This window comes from Carassius auratus, unplaced genomic scaffold, assembly GCF_003368295.1.
Source record: "Carassius auratus strain Wakin unplaced genomic scaffold, ASM336829v1 scaf_tig00215191, whole genome shotgun sequence".
NCBI classification, from domain to species: domain Eukaryota; kingdom Metazoa; phylum Chordata; class Actinopteri; order Cypriniformes; family Cyprinidae; genus Carassius; species Carassius auratus.
The window spans coordinates 21,927-45,913 of NW_020527975.1; the positions used below are offsets into that span (position 1 = coordinate 21,927).

Here is a 23,987-nt window from a genome sequence, read left to right on the forward strand (position 1 = left end):
AATCAGCATATTAGAATAATTTCTAAAGGATCATTGACACTTTAAACTGTAGTAATGTTTTGCCAAATGACGTTTTAAATTGCATACGTTTTTTTGCTGTATTTTTAATGTACCCTGATATGCATTTATATACATCTTACCAACTTTTAAATGATTGTGTAAATTGATGAAATAAAAAATCCTCACAGAATTCACCAAAAACATTTTTTTCAAAACATTATTGTACTTTATTATTATGATATCAAATGAGACCAATTGGGGTTAATCATACACACACTAAAAAATAAACAAAAACATTCAAAGAGTGAATATGTAAATTAAAATATACCATATATAATCATATATAGTCATTTTAGTGCAAATTTCTACCCATAAAAATTTAATAAAAAGAACAATCAACAAAATTATTCACAAATAATGGCATGCGTATTGCCCAAAACTGTGTAGTAATTCCCAGTAAATAGAAACCTAAAATCACATGCGAGTAGATGGATGGTATACTGCAGCCATAATTTACCAGCCATACATCTTAGCTGCTGAAGTGATTGAGAGCCGATTATGTAAAATGCTCTCAAATTCTCTTTAGATTGTAGATTCTCCCTTGCTGTGTGATTGTGGTGCATCCTGCCAAGACACAAAAAAATGTATATCAAGTCTCTCTCCTCAATTTTAGACAATTTTGGACACCATCTCAAATTAAGAAGAGGTAACACAGAGGTAGCAGAGGATCTATGTCACTGCCACTGATCTGTGGTCACAGCCATATTTCAAGGGGGCCTAACCATTCATTAGTCTATTTCAAATGAAGTATTTTCATTTAATTTTGAGATACTCCATTACAGTTAATGCCTCACATGCTAAAAAGTGTGATATATTGACTTTTAAATAACACAGAATACCATGAGAATGCTTTGATAGCTGTTAAAACATAGAATCCAAAAGCATCATATTCATAGTACATAACCATAGCAAATGACAATAATAAATTAATTAATGTTTGTAGTAATTAAGAAATTCATAAATTATGGATTTGCTTTTTATACCATATACAAAATATAGAATACTATATTATAATTTTATATATAAATAAAATTCTGTCACATTTTATACATATATATATATATTTGTATTATTCCTGTGAAGGCAAAGCTGAATTTTCAGCAGCCATTAATTCTATCTTCAGTTCCATTAATATAATAATTTGGTGATCAGTTATGATCAATTATTATTAGTTTTACCAATTGCTGTTACCAATGTGCAAAACAGTGTATCTGTTTTAACTACAGCCTTGGAGACTTTTATAAAAAAAAATAAAAAAAAAATATTCACCCTTAGTGTATACTTGTAAATTATAATTGAAATAATTTCAGATCATCAGATATGTCCCTTTTGTCTATAATCATGCTCTTCTCTGCAAACATCAGTTTCATTTATGTCTAAATAAAGGATGCCTCTATGAAATCACTTTCAAGGAGACTTTCAAGGTCTTGCATTTCTTTTATTTGCCTTCTTCACCAGAGAGGGAAATTCCCCAGAGGCCTTGACATGCCTTCATGAGCTGTTAAATGAGCCCCTCCTTTACGGCACACTGTTATAGCTTTCATTGTATTACAGCATTCATCTTACTCCTTTCAGCAGAATAAGGAGAGAGGGGATGTCAAAAAGACTAACTATGTGCTTACATCAGTGAGCCAGAACTATATTATTATTCGGAAACATTCTTCCCTTGTACTTCAAAATCAAACCAATTCATGGTATTTGCCCAAACCCATACACAGTCCCTTTTTCTCACCATATATAAGGGATTGTCGAACATAGCATGCATATCCACCCCGTTCTGTAGCTGTGAAGTATCAGCCTGTGTAAAAAAAGTAAAAATAAATTAAGACACAACCAAATTACACGCTCAGAACCAGTGTTTGGAATAACACCGTTTAAAAGAACGGCATTAGGTAACAAAGTAGGGTAATTAACTAATTACTTTTCCCGTTGTTACAACGCCGTCAACATTACTGGACGTTATATGCGGTGCGTTACTATGCATTGATTTAATAAACTATTTAATCCGAACGCACCCCTGGCTCACACAGCTAGTGAGGAGGTGGGTTAATTGATAACAAGATAAGCGATTATGATTGGCTAAGGCAGAGTCATGTGTTTCATGGTAGCCAATCAGAGCCAGTGTTTTTACACACACGCCGGCACACGTACCCGCGGCGCCAAACACACACACACACGCGCGCAACAGCTAAACAGAGATTCACAGCAGCAGCAGAGATGGCGAGTGAGGAGCAATCCGGTGAAAAGTTGGCATTTTCAAGGTGGAGATATAAGCACTACTTCAAATTCATTGTGGTCAAAGGCAAGAACGTGCATGTAATGTGTAGCCTACATGTAATGTGTGACACACGCATATACAAAGCTAGTGGCCAAAAACACTTTTCTTACAAAGATGATACTTGAAGTGCAGGATATAACTCTTGCTGTCTGTTGACGTGCAATAAATATCGAAAATTATTTACGAACACCTATCTGTTCTACTCATTTCAACTGATTTGTGAAAACTGCTAAAATAAATAAAATTAAAAAAAAATATTTGACATACAGCAATTTTTATTTTTTTTACAGTAACAAAAATAGTTACTTTCCCTGGTAACGAGTTACTTTTATTATAGCGTAATTATGTTACTATTTTACTATTATCGCTTCCTTCCATCCACAGAGTCCATCTGAAAACACTATTGCCGCTGCTTACTATAATGGCTGGCGTGCCGTATGGTTGTAAGCCCAAGTAGACGAGAACGCACATGACGTCACATTTTGTGAATTTTCGCCCCATTCGGGGCTGACTCCTCCACGCACAATTGAGCCTACAGGCTGACAGAGGCAACCGTGGTGGATAGTCGAGGTGTCATTCTTTTTTTACATCATGGTTATACATGTACAAATGAAAACTCTATCTTAAAGATTTTTTTTTTTAAGTAAAAATCTCCCCATAGCTCCTTTAAATGTAAATATAAGCATAAATCGGTTGGATCTTCAAAATGTTGTTACCTGGACTAAAGTGGAAGATTTTAAAATCTCTTTCACCATTAAAACAGCACCACAAATAGCAGTTCACTAAGAGTGTGTTACAGAGGGTAAAAGTTCATTGTAGTGTTTTCAATATCACCTTTTAATACTAAAAAAAATGCGCATTGGCTGGTGTGGTAGGGTATACTATATCTAAAGGAATGAGCTAATGGTTAATTATTGCTTGCCGTCCATCTTTTACTGAATGGTTGCTGGATTCTCAAAGTCTGACCCAGTTACACAGCCAATCAAAGCAAGATAATTTCCAGGACAAATAAAGCTGCATCATGTGGTTACTGTCCCTTTGGCTAACCTTGTCAGGCTCAGTGTTCAATGGTGTGGCATCTGCATTGACAGGGGTTGGACCATCATTTGGCTGGGTCAGAAAGCTCAACTCAGCAGCATACATTGGGTTTTCAACACTCTCCTGAAAGAGAAAGTAAGAGAGAGAGAGAGAGAGAGAGAGCGAGAGAGAGAGAGAGAATAAAACAATGAGATTTCATTCAATATTTAAGGGGCACTTCAGCCAAAAGTCTGTGTGAAAAGAGAATTGTTCACCAAAAATATCCAGTCTAGCAACAAAAATGGACAAATATTTGACATTAAAGGCGGGGTGAAATGCTATTTCATGCATACTGAGTTTTTTACACTGTTAAAGAGTTGGATTCCCATGCTAAACATGGACGAAGTTTCAAAAATTAAGTTGTACGTTTGAAGGAGTATTTTTGTTCCAAAAATACCTCTTCCGGTTTGTCACAAGATTCATAAAAGTTTTTTTCGAGTATGGGTCTGTGTGACGTTAGATGGAGCGGAATTTCCTTATATGGGTCCTAAGGGCACTTCTCCCGGAAGAGCGCGCGCTCCCGTATAGCAGAGCACTGAGAGCAGAGACATTCACTGATCAAAGCGAGAGACCGAATTGTCACAAAAGAAGTGTTTTTGGTTGCCAGGCAGGGGCGTCGCACCCGTGGAGGATGTGGGTGTTTTAACACCCACACTTTTCACGGTGAGAGGGTTCAACACCCGCACGTTTTCTGCAGTTTTTCCACAATTTTGCACAAATGCCTTACTAAAGTCGCTGCTCCGTTTCTCTTTTTTTCTCCCCTTTTCTGATTTTTTTGTTTTGTTTTTTAAATGTATGATAATTTTTTTCCCAGCCAAACGCTGCAAGCTGGAAATCCGGCACAGTGCCGGAGAACTTTAAGCCCTGTATTTTGTACCCCTCTGTCACTGTATTCATCGTTTTTATTGTTTATAAACAAACCACATCCATCCCCCACACTTTTGAAAAGCTTGCTACGCCCCTGTTGCCAGGGCAAGACAACCCTGCACAGATTACCAAAAAAAAAAAAAAAAAACAGCATTAAGGGACCAGTGGATGGAGTTTATTTTTACAGAGCATCAACGGAGTTGTGCAAGTATAAATACATAAAGTGGAACTTAGTCATTTTCCAAAACTGCTAAGCAAATATATACAGTTTCAATACATACCACATACCAGACGTTGTTGCTGATGCTGCTCTTGTTAAATTTCAGCCTCTGGATCTGATTCTGGATAATAATTATAAGCTGAATCTGACTGTTAGCCATTGTTTGTTTTGGATGATGTTTTTTTCCTCACGGTAATGTCACAGCTTCCAGACGCTCTCAACGCAAAAGCCTACTCGCGCTCCTGATTCTTTAGCTCCGCCCACACATCACTCCTCCAGGCGCTCATGTTTTTCTGGGAAAAATCGGTACAGACTATCTTTCTCTTATAAATATAATAAAACTAAAGACTTTTTGGAGTTATGAAGGATGCAGTACTACTCTATAGGTACTCAAGATTAACTGGATATTGAGTGAAAACGAGCATTTCACCCCCCCTTTAATTCAAACAACATGCAGTAAAGTGTTTCTGCCAGTAGAGGTCATACATTGGCAGGCCCATTCATGACAGTGGCTACAGCAGTAGGTGCAGCAGAAGATCCCTGGGAATCCTCACTGTATGCTGGGTTCTCGAAACTCCCTCCTTTTCCCTCCACTTCTTCTGATGTGCTGGATTCCTGATATTGACCAAATGGTAATAGATATTAACATGGCAAACAAACCTCTAACTGACATTAAAGGGATCGTTCACCCAAAAATGAAAATTATGTCATTAATGACCCTCATGTCGTTCCAAACCCGTAAGACATCCATTCATCTTCGGAACACAGCTTAAGATATTTTAGATTTAGTCTGAGAGCTTTCTGTCCCTACATTTGAAACAGTGTGTATGGTATACTGTCCATGGTAAGAAATGTAATAAAAACATCTTCAAAGTAGTCCATGTGACATCAGAGGGTCAGTTAGAATTTTTTTTAAGTTCAAAACACTGCAGTTTAGTGATATCCGGTTTGCGAACGAATCACTCAATGTAAGCGGATCTTGAACCAGTTCACCAAACCGAACTGAATTGTTTGAAACGGTTCGCGTCTCCAATAATCATTAATCCACAAATTACTTAAGCTGTTAACTTTTTTAATGTGGCTGACACTCCCTCTGAATTAAAACGAACCAATATCTTGGAGTAATTCATGTACTCAAACAGTACACTGACTGAACTGCTGTGAAGAGAGAACTGAAGATGAACATGGTGCCGAGCCAGATAATGAACAAAAGATTGACTCATTCTCGAGTCAAAGAACCATTTCTGTCAGACGAGTCTGATTCGAGAACCGAGGAGCTGATGATAACTGCGCATGTGTGATTCAGTGTGAAGCACACTGACACACAGCGCGTCTGAACCGAACTGATTCTTTTGGTGATTGATTCTGAACTGATTGTTTGCTAATGTTATGAGCGCGGGTAAACCGAAGGCTTGAATCAAGGGCAATCATTGCCAATGACGTCAATACTTTGAGCGCAAAAGAACTGGTGAACAGTTTTCTTCAACCAGTTTATTGAATCGAACTGTCCCGAAGAACCGGTTCGCGGAAAAGAACCAAACTTCTCATCACTTCTGGTGATCTGAAAACCGATGCAACCGGTTCATGACTCGAGAATGAGTCAATCTTTTATTTGTTATCTGGCTCGGCTCGGCTCTTCACAGCAGTTCAATCAGTGTACTGTTTGAGTACATGAATTACTCCAGGTTATTGTTTTTTTTAATCAGAGGGAGTGTTCAGCCACATTAAACAAGTTAACAGCTTAAGTCATTTGCGGATTAATGCGTATTGGAGACGCGAACCGTTTAAAATGATTCAGTTCGATTTGGTGAACTGGTTAAAAAAGATCCGGTTACATCGAATGATAAGTTCGCGAACCGGATATGACAAACTGCTTTGTTTTGAACGGTCTTACAACAGACACTGAAGAGAAGACAATGCTGAATAAAGTTGTAGTTTTTGCTATTTTTGGACCAAAATGTATTTTCGATTCTTCAAAAAATTCTAACTGACCCTCTGATGTCACATGGACTACTTTGATGATGTTTTTCTTACCTTTCTGGACATGGACAGTATACTGTACACACAGCTTCAATGGAGGGACTGTAAGCTCTCGGACTAAATCTAAAATATCTTAAACTGTGTTCCGAAGATAAATGGAAGTCTTACTGGTTTGGAAGGACATGAGGGTGAGTCATTAATGACATAATTTTAATTTTTGGGTGAACTATCCCTTTAAAGAATGATGTGTTTTCATGTTACTGAGTTGAAACTTGCCTGCACTCAGCAGCACTACTTTGATGCTTAAAAAAATTCTAACTGTCTGATGTCACATGGACTACTTTGAAGATTGAAGATTTCTAACCATGGACAGTATACCGTACACACACTTTCAAAGGAGGGACAGAAAGCTCTCGGAATAAATCTAAAATATCTTAAACTGTGTTCCGAAGATGAACGGAGGTTTTGCGGGATTGGAAAGACATGAGGGTGAGTAATTAATGACATAATTTTCATTTTTGGGTGAACTATCCCTTTAACTTTATTTTATATATATATATATGTGTGTGTGTGTGTGTGTGTTATTAGTGTTTTCTCTTGGTAAATATTGTTGTGGAAACTGATTCTTTTTTAGCATTCTTTGATGAATAGGAATTTCAAAATGATAGATTTTTTTTAATAGATTATTTTTATTTTATTTTTTTACATTATAAACGTCTTTAATGTCACTTTTGATCAACTGAATGCATTCTACCTGAATATTATTATTATTATTATTGGTTTTAAAATACATGGTGAGAACAAACCTCTTTGGGAATGTTGCTGCTGTCATTCGCCGATTCAGATGGGATGTTAAAACATTCAGAGTTACCACCCCTAATTATTGAAGTAAAACCAAACCAAAGGTTTATTTTGTTATATACTGTAACTGTATATAATATCTGCACAATATCTACATTCATTATATTCACTTTTTTTCTAATATTCACCAATATTTATTATACACTTTTTCATTCTCACCAGAAGCTGGGCCTACTGAAGTTAGATACACTAATAGGCAGATTAATGCTATGCAGAGTGTTCATAATTTTCTCCTTCTTTTTTGCAGAATATATAAGGCAAACCAGGAAAAGAGCCACAAACGTTGTAACTCCAAGGGCAATAGCAACTATGAATGGACAGAAAGAAAAACAGGATATGGGTCATGTCATCTTGTTTTTTAGACAACAGCTTAAAAAGTTGCAACATGATATCTTATTTGCTGATATCATATACTGACATAAATTTTACCTGAGGTTGTGACTACACCATAAACACTGGTCTCGCAGAAATCTCCGTTCCATTCGGGGGGGCAACTACAAGGTGGGGATGAACAGTTAGCATTACTACATCCATAAGCTTATCCATCCTCGCTTTTTAAACATTTTTTTTTCTGATGTAACATGCATGTCAATATCAGACCACAAGCTTACATGCAAAGTGCCTTATTGTCATCAAAATAACAGGTTCCACCGTTCCTGCACTGGCATGGAGGTGGCATAGTGGGTTCAGGCTCAAACCCTATCAAAACAAACATCACAAAAACAATTGGATGGGAGCAGCTGCTGTATTTAGAGCTGAACAGTAAAATGTGCCACACAGTCTTAGTATAAGTACTTATATATTTTATTATTACTGGAACCCGGAGATTAGGGATGGGTACCGAGAACCAGTATTTTTTTGGACCGGTACGTAATTGGGTCGATACTGGACAGGAGTACAGATAAGCTTCAGGACAAATAAAACTATTATTAATACTTGCATTTTTTTATCTCTGTATACTTCAATGTTAACGACAAACACATTCTTATACAGAGCACGTCCACCCGAAACGTCCATACACTAAAATGCCAGGCTAGCAGCACCTGATTATTTAGTTATATTAGTTATTGTCTGATTGTGCTAATACTGTCAAAAACACGAGGTGTACATATAAACACAGTTAATTATGTATGACGTGAAAGTAAACAGGTAATAGAGAAATGGGTGTGTGCATCTCTTAAAGGGACAGTACTAAACATACTGCAGCTTGTTATTAAAGGGATAGTTTACCCTAAAAATGTAATTCTGTCATTATTTACTCAGTCATATTGTACCAAACATGTAGTAATTTGTATTTATTCATATGCTGAACACAAAATAATATTTTTTGAAGAATGTAGGGAAGCGAACAGTCATTGGGGACCAGGAAATGTTTAGTTTCCCACATTCTTCAAAATAACTTATATTCAACAGAAGAAGAAACGCATTCAGGTTTAAAATAACTTGAGAGTGAGTAATTGATGACACAATTTTCATTTTGGTTGAACTATTCCTTTAATGTTAATAAAATAAAACACACAAAACTCACTGTTCTTGACTGAAGAACATTAATACAGTTGCTAAAGTTCAGCAGTTATAAATTAACTTGAAATTTAAAAAAATATATATTTTTGCACCAAATAGTATCGGTTTCGATAAAAAAAATAAAAGATACCCATCCCTACCGGAGATTGATGTCAACAGTTTTGGTTGCAAAAGCTAAAATTAATTGGTTTATGGTCATATCGTTAAGATGACTATAAAGACAGATAAGGAGTATAAAAGGCACCTGTGTCACATTCAGTACTGCTGCCAGGGAAGAAGCTGGTGCCCTCTGGGCAGGCGCAGGTGTAGCCTCCTGGCCTCAGCAGACACAGGTGAGTGCATGTGCCTTTACAAGGGTTCTTTACTGTGGGGCAGAGACAGCTCAACCCACTATATATCTACAAAATAACTTTATATGACTACCAACAAAATCCTAACTACCATCATTACATTTTATATCACTTTAAGTGTCTACCAACAAAACCCTAACTACCATCACAACATTTTTTTTAAATATCAGCACAATAATAAAAGTTAGCTTAAGTTTAAACACAGACTGGATTTATAGGTCCTCATGCTAATCTCGCTTTTATTGTGGTTACTCACAGGCTATAGAGGTGTATTTCTGCTGCTGATAGACATTGATCTGGGTAAGCCAAGGTCCTGCTATTAGGAGTCTGGTTTTGGTGCCTTTCCCAAACTTGTCCTGCCTGAACACTTCACCCTTCTCCTGCGTGCTCCAATACACATGGTCCTCAAATACATTCACACTGAAAGGGTTTCTTACATCTGACAGGGAAAAAATGTGGTAAAAGATATTAATGTTTAGTTTTATTTTAAAAGAATATACTTTTTTTTTGCATGTTAATTACAATTAAAATGAGTTATAGTTTAAATTGATATTAAATGTGAATAGCTGAATTTTGATTGTTTTTTTTTTTACTTGCTCAAGTACAACTTAAGTATCATTACATGTACTTTCAAAATTACTTCTGTTGCCTTTATGTGGTTCGAAGTATAGGACTGAATACATTTTAAATATATGTTTAATTGTAATACTGAATAACACTACAGTTAAAATTATAAACATACTTAAAAAAAGTACTTCACACATGCTTTAGTATATTAGGCAATATATCACGATAAGTGCTTTTCTCTAAAGCACGACAAGATTATAAAAAAAAAAAACAGTTTTAACTGTAATTTCAAGTAAAACTTTAAATTGAGTCAGTTGAACTTTTACCTATGAAAACTGATATTTGTCTGCTCTGTCCATCTGGCAGTATGGACTCAATGCGACTCTCCTTTGCATCTGACCAATAGACCCGGTCGCTGTTTGTGAAGTCGATGGACAGGCCTGTAGGCCAACCCAAAGCACTGTCCACCAGAACCCTTCTCTCCTGACCATCCAACCAGGAACATTCAATACGTGGCGTGTGGCCATTGTCTATCCAGTAGAGCATGCTGCATCACAACATGACAAACAAGATTCAAACATTGACATTTAAATGTAGGTGAGTTTGAAGGAGAAGCTTTCTTAGTGCTTTTTTCCAATTTTCTTTATTTTCCCTTATGTGCTCCAGAAATAAAATAACAGAATGTAGATTTGTATTGACATGAGGATACAGAAATGTTACCAAAATAGTTTTATTTTGGTGTAAACTATCCCTTTAAATACACCACAGCCAAATAGGATATAAATCTCACCCTAAATGAGGGTTTACAGCAACAGAATTAGGTTCTTGCAGGTCAGTCTTAATCAGATGTTTCCTGTAACGCCCATCCAAAAAGGCCACCTCCAGACGTTTGAGCTGTGCATCAGTCCAGTACAAATTCCTGCATAGTATATTAAAGGCTCATGAGCTGTTACAGGCTGGTTAATTATCTGCTTTTGCCAAAACTGTTATTATTATTATTATTATTATTATTATTATTATTATTATTATTATTATTATTATTATTAATAATAAATAATTCAGCTTCAGTGCAGGGTTTAAATATTGAATATATTTTTTTACCTGCCAATCCAGTCCACTGCAATCCCATAAGGCTTGGTGATGTACTTAATATCCAGCTTGACAGCAACAGCAATGTTATTATTATGATCATCCACAGCTGGCAGATAAGCTCTTTTAATAGCACCAGGCAATGCACCATGTCCTTCTATTGTAAAATACACCATACCTGAAATGGAAAAGAGAGGTGACAAATCACACCAAACACATTAAACACAAATAATGCAATACTGTAATTCAAATAACTCAAATTTCATTTGGATCAAATGTTATGTGCATCTTGTTTAGTATATATATATATATATATATATATATATATATATATATATATATATATATATATATAAAATTATGAATTAAAACGTAAAAAAAAAAAAACGTTTCTAACTCATAATTTATTACTTGTGTCTTTGGAATGTCAGCCAGGTGTTGGGAGTATATTACAGAGTACTGAAGCCCATTCCAGCCACAAAGGGAAGAAATTGTTTTTAGGTAATTCAGGACAAAAAAAAAAAAGTTGAAATACAAAGTCAAAATTATTAAACATATTACATTAATCAATAATTATTATATATAATGTCATAATTAAGACATAAAAAAATCTATTATTTCATCAAAAGTTTAACTGTTTGTCTCATAATTAGGATTTACCAAAGGATGTTTTTTTCCTTATTTGGAAATGGGCTTCCATAATACAGAGTAAAGAAGTAATTACATTTTTGAGGGGCTGAGGCCCTAGAATTGAGTACATACTAAGTCCAGTGTTGTTGTGGTCCCAATCATAGTCCAGTGCCACAATGCGCTCCTCTTCCTCTAAAAAGTCATGATACTCCTCTGTCTGGAGATTGTAGCGTCGGATGCGAATGTTCTCTGGCAGCAGGAGCAGTGGTCCAGGACCTAAGAAAGAAGAGCTTTAGGATGCTACAAATGCTCAGAAATTATTTTCTGTGGTTCCTTACAATTTCTATCATACCTTCAGCCTCACACTGATTGCCTGTGCCCACTTTCCTGTAGCCTAGTGCACAATCACAGTCATAGCTTCCTTTGGTGTTCTTGCAGGCCTGCGGGCATGTGCCATACTCGAAACACTCATCTATGTCTGCAGGGTGAAAGAGACAGGCATAAAAAAACAGCGTGGGATAAGGCAGATGTACCGAAATAAACAGGTGAAACTTTCTGTTTAATAATTAGTTGATTTTGAAAAATAATAATACTAATAAATATAGCTGCAAGCAGCAATAACGGGGCCAAGCACTACAGAAACAAGCTTCAGACGAACAGCAGGAATGAGTAATTAAAACCGTTTTAAGATTATTTTAGGCAAAATGGCTTGAAAACAATAAACACAACAGCTAGTAATAGGATTTATTGGCTTATCACGTGTGACCAATAGGTGGTGCTGTTACCAAATTAGTGTGAAATGGTCAGTGTGAGGTGACCATTGCACATAAAAAGTTTGGCGTCAGTATGTCAAAGCTTTGAAGATATATAGCCTTAGAGTCATTTTGACAAATTAATGATTGGTTTATTACTCTTGACCAATAGGTGGCGTTGTTACAAAATTGATGTGGCATGGTCAGTGTAAGGTGACGATGACACATACAATGTTTGGTGCAAAAAGTCAAAGCTTTGCTAAGATACAGCCTCAAAAGCATTTTGGCATCCTTCCAGCAAATTCGTTGATGAGCTAAATGAAAACCATTTCATATATCGACACAAAATCCAAAAATTTTAGTTGGCTCAGTCTAAAGATGATGTGATTTGATTTTGATGAAAAAAGGACAAACGGTCTAGGAGGAGTTGGAAAAAGTAGGTTTTGACTGAAAATCAAGATGGCGGACAGAAGCGGAAAGGAAAACTTGGTATCTATGTTCTCGGCTTGATCCAAGGAATCTATTAAGACCAGCTGCATTTCAATAGCCAGATTTATTCAAAAGTTATTAGCCTTTTTGGAAATTTTGTTATAACTTTTGACCAGTAGGTGATGCTGTTTCGAAATATTTTGAGTACCTTCAGGGGATGGTGTTGTTCGCACATTCTGAGTTTCGTAATATTACACCAATGTATTTGTTTAGTATAGCATTTTATTTCACAAAACTTCATTGAAGTCAATGGGAATTTCATGTTTTGTTCTATTATAGCGCCACCAAGAGGCTCAGTCCCACATTTTTGTCCTCAGAGTGTCCTCAGAGTGAGTCCATACATATGTGTGACAATTTGGGTGAAAATATCTCAATTCACTTCAGAGTTATAGACATTTATATGAAAAAAACACGTAAAAAATGACTGACACATGACTTTGATTGGATGTTACTACCACTTACTATCAATATTTTCGCATTTGAGCATTAACAGATTGCTATCGACCTATGTTTTCGAACTTCTGACGGTGGTTTCGTCTCGATCGGACAAGCTGTTTCGAAGATATAGCCAAATGGTTTTTAAGCGCTAAATCCCAACGCTACACAAACCATAAGGCAAAACCTAGCATGTTTGGTATCGTAGGACTCAGTAAGGTTTCAGGAGGCTAATTCGATGAGTCTCGTGAAAATAAGTTGACCACATCCAAAGTTATAAGCATTTTAAAAAAGAAATTCACCACTAGGTGGTGCTGTTTTGAAACTTCTCACGCTACTTCAGGACATTGTGCTGATGACTCATACCATTTTTCGTAACAATCCGTTGATGCGTTCTTTAAATACAGCATTTTAATACAAAATTCAAAATGGCTGACAGTCAAAATTACTGAAATGGTAAAATTGGATATTAGTCTCGGCATGTTGCCCTGAATCTAACTAGACCAATATTATGATTTTTGGACAAACAGTTCAGAAGTTATAAGCAAAAATAGCAATTTTTTACATCTCCGGACCAGTAGGTGGCGCTGCGCTGAAACACAGCATGTAGCCTTGGTTCATGCTTGTTATGACATGTACCAAGTTTGGTCTGAATACGATAAATCGTTGCAGAGATACAGCCTTACGACTGTTTTTGCAAGCTCTACTTAAAATTTGTTCGAGTGTTTATTGAAAACGGTTTGACGAATCATTTTTAATTCCATAACTTTTGGTCAGCACTGCCTGAAGATGATCTCGTTCAATTTTCATGTAAATCGTACAAACTGTCTAGGACGAGTTTGAAAAAGTATGTTTTTCAAAAAATTCAAAATGGCGGCCATATTTCTATGACTGGTTTCTATGGGCTGGTTTCGTCTGGTCAGAGGAGAACTGGCCCCCCAACTGAGCCTGGTTTCTCCCAAGGTTTTTTTCTCCATTCTGTCACCGATGGAGTTTCGGTTCCTTGCCGCTGTCGCCTCTGGCTTGCTTAGTTGGGGTCACTTCATCTACAGCGATATCATTGACTTGATTGCAAATAAAAACAGACACTATTTAAACTGAACAGAGATGACATAACTGAATTCAATGATGAACTGCCTTTAACTATCATTTTGCATTATTGAGACACTGTTTTCCAAATGAATGTTGTTCAGTGCTTTGACGCAATGTATTTTGTTTAAAGCACTATATAAATAAAGGTGATTGATTGATTGATATGACGGAAAATGACTTCATAGGGTGCAATCGAATCGCCATGAGCTGAGGAATCAGAGGAAAAAAATAATTTTGTTGATTTGCCTTACGGTTAAAAAGTTATTAACAAAATATAAGTGAAATTTTGGACAGTTGGTGGTGCTTCAGGGACTGACTTAGACACACCTTTGGTGCTTGGCCCCTAATAATAAATTAGGCTAGCAGCAAAAGCTTTTTCCACTCTGAAGAGAAAGAGAAAGGTACTTTATATGTCTGTTTGTGTCTACCATTGCAGCGGAACGTGTTATCTGGATCCACAGCATAGCCGGGTTTACAAGAGCAGATGAAGCCAGTGCCGTTCAGGTTTGTACACTCGTGCTGACATAATTTCTCATCACAGTTGCGGTCGTGGCCAAAATCTGAAAAGAGTCACTCATCAAGTACCTCACAGGCAAAATCTAAGGCAGCTCTCACAATAATCAATTATAACCTAGTACAAGGATAACTAAATATATCATATTTGGTAATATTGGTTAACTTACTGCAGCCCAGCTCATCTGTAAGGTCTCCACAGTTGTCGTTGTGGTCACACACATAAGACAGTGCCACACAGTGGCCATTAGTGCATTTAAACTCATTGGGTGTACAGGGGGCGAGAGTGGTTTCCTGACCTGATTTAAAAAAAAACACAATTAATTTGGTCTTCATTAACTATAACAACAGTATATATTACACTATATACATAATACAGTATACAACCACACTGCAAATTAATTAGTAGCCTTAAGTTTTTTTTTTTTTTTAAGTAAAATAAATATTTACTTAAACATAAATTACATCTACTTAACATCTTACCTTATTGCCAAATTTACTTTTATTTTTGTGTTTTAAACACTAATCTTACAAACTTTATCGAGGTTCAAAAGTTTGGGGTCGTAAGATAAATAAATAAATAAATAAATAAATAAATAAATAAATAAATAATAATAAAAAGTGCCAGTAAAGGACATTTATAAAGTTACAAAATCTATTTCAAATCAAATCTGTTCTTTATAACATTTGTGTGTTTGTTTGACCAAAGAAATTATGAAAAAAAAAAAAAAAAAAAAAAAATACACTTCAAAAATGTTACTTTATTAGTGCTAAGCAGCCAACAAGTATTCAGCATCAAGGGAAATCCTTCAATACTTTTCATCTTAGAATGCAACTCTTGTTTATATAAAGTTGATTTTTTTTTTTCCTCAAATATATTATTAAATTTTCGAATATACTTTTATATAACATTAAATAAGGATTGCGTCTAAAATAAATAATATACTCTTTTAGTATTTTACACCTTGGAGAGCATATGACACTTAAAAAATTCTTGCCAACCAAAAGCTTTTGAAGTAGTATATTATAGTAAATTCATAGTTTCATTTTAATTGTTGTGAAAAGATTTGTGTGAATCTCTTACAGTTGTCCTTCTTTTCGTCACTGCCATCCCCACAGTCATCTTTTTGGTTACACATGAGACCACTATAAATGCAGTAGCCATTGTCACAGCGGAATTTGGCTGGCATTTCACATGTAATGTTCCCTGATCACAGAACAATTTTTACACTGTTAACAATTTCCTGCTGAAAAGACCAACTTGGAATTTGAATTTCCAGATTTAGATTTAGAATTAATAACTCACCTAACAGAGGCATGTATTATAATTGTAATGGTTAAAATTATCTACAAAAATAATTTTCTCATAATGTCTTACAGCAGAGGCTGAGTTGCTCATCTGAGCGGTCTCCACAGTCGTTGAAGCCATCACATACCCACTGCTGGTTCACACACAGCTTGTTGTTACACTGGTACTGGTTTGATGGACACCAGTGTCCTCCAGGATAGCGAGTTGCTGTTGGGAAAATAAAAGGTTCAAAATAATATCAAGATTTTCAATATATGCAATAAGAAGATTTTAAACATCCATATATTTCACACTCACGGCAGGTGGACTCATCAGAGTAGTCCAGGCAGTCAGCAAAACCATCACATTTAAGAACTTCTGGGATGCAGTGTCCAGATGTACACTGGAATGTTCCAGGACGACAGGTCCGCAGCTCTGCACACAAAATAAAATACTTGGTCAGTCCAAAAATTATCTAAAAAAGGGGGAATCCTTGTACTCTATTTTTGCATTTTTATTGCTTCATCTGTATACATGTAAGTATACTGTAGTAAACAGTAGCATATAGTATGTGTTGCCATATGTCATGTATTTCTGAGTAAAACACTATATTCCAATAAATAAATAAATACAAATGTCAGGAGTGACTTGACGTCTATTAATATGTGCATGCATTTAATGGACCCTTTATTTTAGAGTGAATTACAAAAGAAGAGAAAGAAATTCAAAGATTCAACAATATTTGTAATACACAACATCAGGTTTATTAGATATCTAGATTAGTGAGAAAGCTAAGAGAACAGTAGAAATGCATTGCTTATTCAGTGACCAGAAGATGTTTAGGGAAAGAAGGAAAGAATGGGTGAGTGAATGGGTTTTATATTGAATTCAACTTACCACAGTCTCGCTCATCAGAATTGTCCCCACAATCATTGTCATGGTCACAAACCCAAGATCCTTGAATGCACTGCTGGTTGTCACAGCGATACTCACTCTCAGAGCAAGGTCTTGGTTCTGCGAGCACATACATGAAAACTCTTGAGCTCCATACAGTACATGCGTAAGAGGTAATGTATGGCTCAACGCATTACTCACCACAGTTTCTCTCATCTGATCCATCTACACAGTCATTGTTCCCATCACAGCGCCAGCGAATGGGTACACATCGGTGATTATCACAGCGGAAATCTCCCAGAGGATCACAGGTCAACTCATCTGCATGCAGCAAAATGGGGAGGTAGATTCTTTATTTATTTTATAAATGTTCAAAGTAAATTAAATTATCCCTTTTGATTGATTATATAAAAAGGATTATGTGTTTTTTGTTGAATCTTGACAAAGGAGGCTCACATATTAGCTTGCTTGTTAAATTTTTACTCAGCTATTTATGATCTTATGCAAACAAAATGCTTACAAAACAAAAATTGTATTTTATTTTTTTAAATAGATGAGTTAGTGAAGATAGTAAAAAGCTGGCAAAGAGTGTCCTACATGAAGAGAACTCATTAAATACTGTTTAAAATCATCCCAATATGCACCTCATGTTGTTTAGTGTGCAGAGCTGGAATCGAGACAAAGAATAGTGACGTTGAAGATGCTACAATATGTAGTAATAATATAGAATATATACAGTAGTAATAATATAGAATGAGCAGGTGCATCCAAACGTGTACTGATTGTCATTATAGTCTATATTTGCCATTATGCTGCCTTTGTTCTGTTACTGGAGAACTGTTTTGAAGCTTGAAGCTTTTTTGTTTATGTTGTGAGTCAACCTTTGAATATTTTAAATCATTATATGGGACTTACGGCAGCTCTGCTCATCACTGTTGTCTAGACAGTCATTGGTGCCATCACACACAGCCCACAGAGGTATACAACGATAGTTTGTATAGCAGGAGAACTCAGTGTCTGCATCACACTTATGATCAGGACCCACTACGTAAAAAGACAAATATCAAAGGTCAGTTAACTCCAAGCTGTTAATGAATGGAACACTTTCCCAAAGGGACATGACACTCACTGCACTCATCATATGGCTCATCTGATTGGTCTCCGCAGTCGTTCTGCGCATCACACACATAGCTTGGTGGTATGCAGAGTCCGTTTTTGCATTGAAACTGTCCAGGTTTGCAGGTTTTCTCAGCACAGCTGTCAGCTTCCTCATCGCTGCCATCTGCACAATCCTGCACGCCATCGCAGTGCCAAGATATTGGGATACAGTGCTTATTTTTACACTGGAATTGGTTCTCAGAGCAACGATGGTCACCTGGGTACGAATGCCATGTAACTATTAATTTAAAAATTTAGCATCAGGACCCAATCTATGCAGTGTAGTTACCGGATTAAGTAACTAACAGTTGATAGCAACTTTTTAAAATGTTCTTGTTACTGTCATTATAACAATGCATAAAAGTGTTGCATACTGCAGAGTGCAGCATCTTCATCAGATCCATCTGGACAATCATTATGGCCATCACACAGGAAAAACGGGTAGGTGCAGTTCCCATCCTGGCACTGGAAGCGTCCTATTGGGCAGTAACGTGGAGAACATGTCTGAGGCTCATCGGAGCCATCCCCACAGTCTGACTGACCATCACACTTCCACCATATGGGAATGCACCTGGAGACATTTATATTAAATTTACATTTAGTCATTTAGCAAATGATTTTATCCAAAGTGACTTACAAATGAGGACAATGGAAGCAATCAAAAACAACAAGAGAGCAATGATATATAAGAGCTATAACAAGTATCAGTTAGCTTAAACGCAGTACACGTAGCAAGGGCTTTTAAATAATGTAATAAAGAAACAAAAAACAGATATAATAGAAAAAGAATAGAGCAAGCTAGTGAAAATAGAATACAAAAAGACTGCAAATGTATTAAAGGTTAAAGGTTTTTAGTTTTTTTTTAAAGAATAGTAAATATGAAAAGACAACAGAAGAAAAGTAAGAGTGGAAGCTCATTAAAATATAATTATAAAATGGATTCACTTACTTCTCATTATCTCCACAGCGGAACTGAGTGCTGGAGCAGTCGGCCACACACTGTATCTTAAAGCCAATTGCCAGACCAATGAAGTGATCTGGACACTCACATCTGGCTGTCGTCCCACCCGGGCCAATCAGACACAGGTGACTACAGGTCAGGTAATGGTCATTGCAGGGATTGTTACCTAGGAAAATGTTAATAAAACATTCAAACAAAGATCATACAAGTTAAAAGTACAAGTTAATGGGGAAATGAATGATGTATAGTCTTAATATATAGTTTTTTATGCATTTAGCAGAGACTTTTATACAAAGCGACTGACAGTGCATTCAGGCTAACATTTTTTACCTAGCGTGTTCCCTGGGAATCGAACCCACAATCTTGCACTACACAGGAGAGCCACTCAAGCAACAGGAACAGTTAAATATATACTTAAATTATGCAGCCAAGCGATGATATCACAGATCATTATCTATTCTTGTGTAAACTTCATATAGCTAAAACTGTCAATTCTACTCCTTGTTACAAGCATGGTAGAACCATCGTATACACCGTGGTATAATGAGCACACTCGTACCCTAAAGAGAGCAGCCCAGAAAATGGAGTGCAGCTGGAGGAAAACAACACTAAAGGTATTTCGTAAGTACCCTATCCTACAGAAAAGCGTTAAAAACTGCTAGATCTGATATCTTCTCTTCTCTTTAGAAGAAAACAAACATTACCCCAGGTATTTATTCAATACAGTGGTTAAATTAATGAAAAATAAAGCATCAACAGGTGTTAACATTTCCCAACATCACAGCTGTAATGACTTTATGAACTACTTTACTTCCAAGTTCGGTACTATTAGAGATAAAATCACAGACGTCAGCTACAGTATCACATCAGATAGCGAGCTATAGATCCCCTGAGGAACAGATCCACTCATTCTCTTTAGGACACAAATAATTGTATAAACTTGTTAAATCATCTAAACCAACAACATGTATGTTAGACCCTATTCCATCTAAGCTCTAGTAAGTCTTCCTGAAGTCACAGATCCTCTTCTGACTAATATTAATTTGTCATTGTCATTAGGATATGTCCCCAAAACCTTCAAACTGGCCTAAGCCTCTCATCAAACTAGACTCCAAATGTACCAATTAATTACAGACTGATCTCGAATCTTCCTTTTCTGTCCAAGTTACTAGAAAATGTGCAATCCTCACAATTATATTCCTTCTCAGAGAAAAATGGTATCTGTGAAGATTTCCGATCAGGATTTAGACCGTATCATGATACTGAGACTGCTCTCCTTAGAATTACAAATTACCTTAGAATTACCTTATTTACACGCGCTGTTGCTCTGTGGACAACTCTTCAGTTGCCCCACTGCACACCTCAGACCACTTCCTCATTACTGCTAACCTAGCACTTACTCCTGAAGCAGCACACACTCCAATGCAGGTCACCTTTCGACTGAACCTACGCTCATTCTCTCCATCTCACTTATCTTCTGTGGTTTCATCCTCACTTCCTGCACTCTCACTTTTCAGCTCTGGACACAAGTGCTAAGGACACTCTTTGCTCCACTTTAAACTCTTGCTTGGACAACTTTTGCCCACTGTCGTCTAGACCAGCACGCACCACCTCATCTGCCCAACCACATTGCTACAATGACCCAGTCCTGCAGATTTGCCCTATACAAAATCAGGAAGATTAGAGCCTTCCTATCAGAACAAGCCACCCAACTTCTTGTCCAAGCTCTTGTCCTCTCCAGACTGGACTATTGTAATGCTCTCCTGCTGGGCCTTCCTGCATGTACTATCAAGCCTCTGCAATTGATCCAGAATGCAGCAGTGAGGGTTGCCTTCAATGAGACAAAAAAAGCTCACATTACTCCTCTCCTCATCAGGTTACACTGGCTACCAGTAGCCGATCGCATCAAATTCAAGGTACTAAGGCCTACAAGACAACCATTGGCATGGCACCAACATACCTAAACTCACTGGTTAAATCTCATGTGCCCTCCAGAAGTTAACGCTCAGCAAGTAAATGACGCCTTGTGGTGCCATCCCAAAAAAGTTATAAAAAAAAAAAAACCAACAAAAAAAAACAACCTGGCTATGCATTCTGTACTAGACTAACTGAGACTCGTCATGGCACTTGTATATTGTTGTTGTTCTCTTGTTGACCTGACTGCTTCTATTTTTCTCATTTGTAAGTTGCTTTGGATAAAAACATCTGCTAAATGATTAAATGAAAATGTAAATGACCTGCTCTTATCATCTGATTGTGGTGGTATCTTTCTATTAGTGCTACGTGATCTTAATGATGTGTTTGACACTATTGATCACAAAATTCTCTTGAATAGACTAGACAACTTTGCTGGCATTAATGGAAGTGCATTAGCATGGTTCAAATTGTACTTATCTGACCAGGGAACTACACTAACCTTTTCCACTGGTGGAACTTGCACGACTAACTTTTTCAGTTACTGGCGCAAAACATGATTTGGTCACACTATTTTTTTTATAGTAAGCCGCTCTGGATAATAATGAAACTGTATTGCATACAGATGTGCTTTTTATTTTACTTGCCATCTTTTAAACCACATTCCTTCCTTCGGTTTTATTTCTTACAGTACATACAGTGCATTGCTCTGTCTTGATACCTTAACCCAGGGCCGTAGCTGGGGTTAGAGGGGCCCTAGTGCAGGTTGTACAATGGGAAATTGTCTAATATTTACTGTATGTTCGTTCTATTTATTTATTTGTGCTATTTACACAATGTTTACTTTTTTTTTTTTTGTAGGTGTCCAGAAACTAATTTAAAATATTACTGCATAGTCTTCAATGTAAAATAAAATACACAGTCAAACCAAAATGTATGCAGACACCTTCAACATTTCTCACATTATCACAGTTTATTTGCTATAGTTTAGAAATTGGTAATAAAATATGACAAGAACTCAAGAGTTAAACAAATTCCTCTTGATAATGTCAGATAACTTTGATAGAAAGTTATCGATCAAATGGAATGGAATGGAATCAACCAAAACTTCAGACAACTGTCAGTATGACAATATTTACACAACTATGCATACTTTGTTGAACAATTACCAAGCAAGGAATGCTTAATTTTGTTCAGTCTGTGGTGTGAAAAGGTTGAATTAGCAATTAAATATTGAGATATTGTGGACTCCAATAGGTATCTTGGGTTCCAGGTAAACAATAAATTGGACTGTACAGACACGGTTAGTGCCCTTTATAAGAAGGGCCAGAAGAGACTGTTCCTGCTCAAGAGACTTAGGTCCTTTGGAATACAGGGTTCACTCCTAAGGACCTTTTATGAATCAGTGGTGGCGTCAGCCATCTTTTTTGGTGTGGTATGCTGGAGTAGCAGCATTACAGCGGCAGACAGGAAGAGGCTAAACAGGCTGATTAGAAGGGCTGGTTCTGTCCTGGGTTGCTCACTTGAGCCAGTGGAGGTGGTGGGAGAAAGGAGGGTGAGAGCTAAGCTCTCATCCATGCTGAAGAACTCGTCCCACCCACTTCATGGGACACTAACATCACTGAGCAGCTCCTTCAGTGACAGACTGATACACCCACGCTGTGCGAAGGAGAGATTAAGGAGATCCTTTCTTCCTGCGGCCGTGAGACTTTATAATCAGCACGGTTAAGTACTAAACAGAAACCACAACTCAGAGATGGAAAGAATGCCATCTATGCATATTCACTTGCACTTTTTATATTTGGTACATTTTTTATTTTTTGTATTGTATTATTTATTGAATGCGACTCATTTATTGATTATTTCATGCTATCCACTTTCTGCTGTAAATGTTGAAATTTCTCTCCTGTGAGACAAATAAAGGTTGATCTAATCTAAAGAAAGAAACACTTAAGCAAAAAATGGTCAGGTCCCTAATTTATTATTTTTTTATATTTTTATCAATTTCACTGGTATTCTACAGTATGAAGAATTTTTGGGAATATTATTTCACAGTTCGCTGTATTTTGCTATACTCACTTACATAAATTAACTAGTGTCCTGCACCCACTAGTAAAAAAAAATATATATATATAATAAATTAATTTGATTGTGGATAAATTCTTGTTAAAACTACAAAGTAATTCAGTCAAGAGCAGTGAGTGATTTACTTTCATTTTCATGCATTAAAGACACTGACAGCAGAGCTAGTAAATTAGGCGTGGTCACTTTAAGAGAAAATGCATCCATTATAGTGTAACGGTGGCACGCCCTAGTGACCTTTTGGAAACAGTATCTATTTGGTAGTTCGGGCGCCAGACAGGACTTTGGCCTGTCACCAAATAAATTCCAAAATGCCATGATAACCCAGGGAGATTTTAAAACCTGCAGTTACACAAAATTAGATGAATTGCTTATACGTTACTTAATAGAAGACAAAACAACAACTTGCAGTTCGAAAGAATTCATTGATATAGATTTTTCCCTTCTTCATACACAATTCTGGACACAAATACCCCATATAATCAGGAGGAAAGGAACAAAAACAAAACGAACAACAATAATAATAATAATAATAATAATAATAAAAACAACAATTGTAAACGACAAGGTTTTCATACAGGCATAATTAAATGAACTTAGACAAAGTAAACAAGGTCAGCAGATCAGAGGCTTTCTCCTCCAAACAAAGACACTCATCAGCGGTCCAGAGAGAAAAAAAAAAACAAACAAAAAAAAACACAGGATTAGTATATATTTTTTCTCTTGAGCAACCAAAGTCATAGATATACTGAAAGGGAAATTAAATGAAAGTCAGTAATATAAATCGGTCACTCAAAGCGACTCGCGAATGTGTGGATGAAGTGCGTGCGATGAAGTGCGTTAGTGTGTGAGTGTGTGTGTGCAATATCGCTGACCATTTCTAGCAGGGAAAAGATCCTTGGGAGG

At 36.5% G+C, this 23,987-nt stretch overlaps 1 protein-coding gene across 2 annotated transcripts in view; it reads right to left on the minus strand.

The window, feature by feature from the left end:
• Positions 1–203: 203 nt before the first annotated feature.
• Positions 204–23,987, minus strand: part of lrp2b (low density lipoprotein receptor-related protein 2b) — a 104,773-nt gene continuing 80,989 nt past the window's right edge. For both annotated transcript variants that reach the window (XM_026259434.1, XM_026259433.1), the window contains exons 54-79: positions 19,074–19,251; positions 18,499–18,695; positions 18,096–18,341; positions 17,882–18,010; positions 17,168–17,287; positions 16,970–17,086; positions 16,391–16,507; positions 16,163–16,300; positions 15,869–15,991; positions 14,955–15,083; positions 14,700–14,831; positions 11,856–11,981; positions 11,636–11,779; positions 10,886–11,051; positions 10,575–10,703; positions 10,111–10,331; positions 9,474–9,656; positions 9,112–9,231; positions 7,955–8,042; positions 7,773–7,837; positions 7,503–7,650; positions 7,289–7,358; positions 4,989–5,117; positions 3,386–3,499; positions 1,793–1,858; positions 204–624 (exon numbers count right to left, since the gene is read on the minus strand). In XM_026259434.1, the coding sequence (XP_026115219.1) occupies positions 583–624; positions 1,793–1,858; positions 3,386–3,499; positions 4,989–5,117; positions 7,289–7,358; positions 7,503–7,650; positions 7,773–7,837; positions 7,955–8,042; positions 9,112–9,231; positions 9,474–9,656; positions 10,111–10,331; positions 10,575–10,703; positions 10,886–11,051; positions 11,636–11,779; positions 11,856–11,981; positions 14,700–14,831; positions 14,955–15,083; positions 15,869–15,991; positions 16,163–16,300; positions 16,391–16,507; positions 16,970–17,086; positions 17,168–17,287; positions 17,882–18,010; positions 18,096–18,341; positions 18,499–18,695; positions 19,074–19,251 (3,437 nt within the window). In that variant the 3' untranslated portion in view covers positions 204–582. The remainder of the gene's footprint in view (positions 625–1,792; positions 1,859–3,385; positions 3,500–4,988; positions 5,118–7,288; positions 7,359–7,502; positions 7,651–7,772; positions 7,838–7,954; positions 8,043–9,111; positions 9,232–9,473; positions 9,657–10,110; positions 10,332–10,574; positions 10,704–10,885; positions 11,052–11,635; positions 11,780–11,855; positions 11,982–14,699; positions 14,832–14,954; positions 15,084–15,868; positions 15,992–16,162; positions 16,301–16,390; positions 16,508–16,969; positions 17,087–17,167; positions 17,288–17,881; positions 18,011–18,095; positions 18,342–18,498; positions 18,696–19,073; positions 19,252–23,987) is intronic.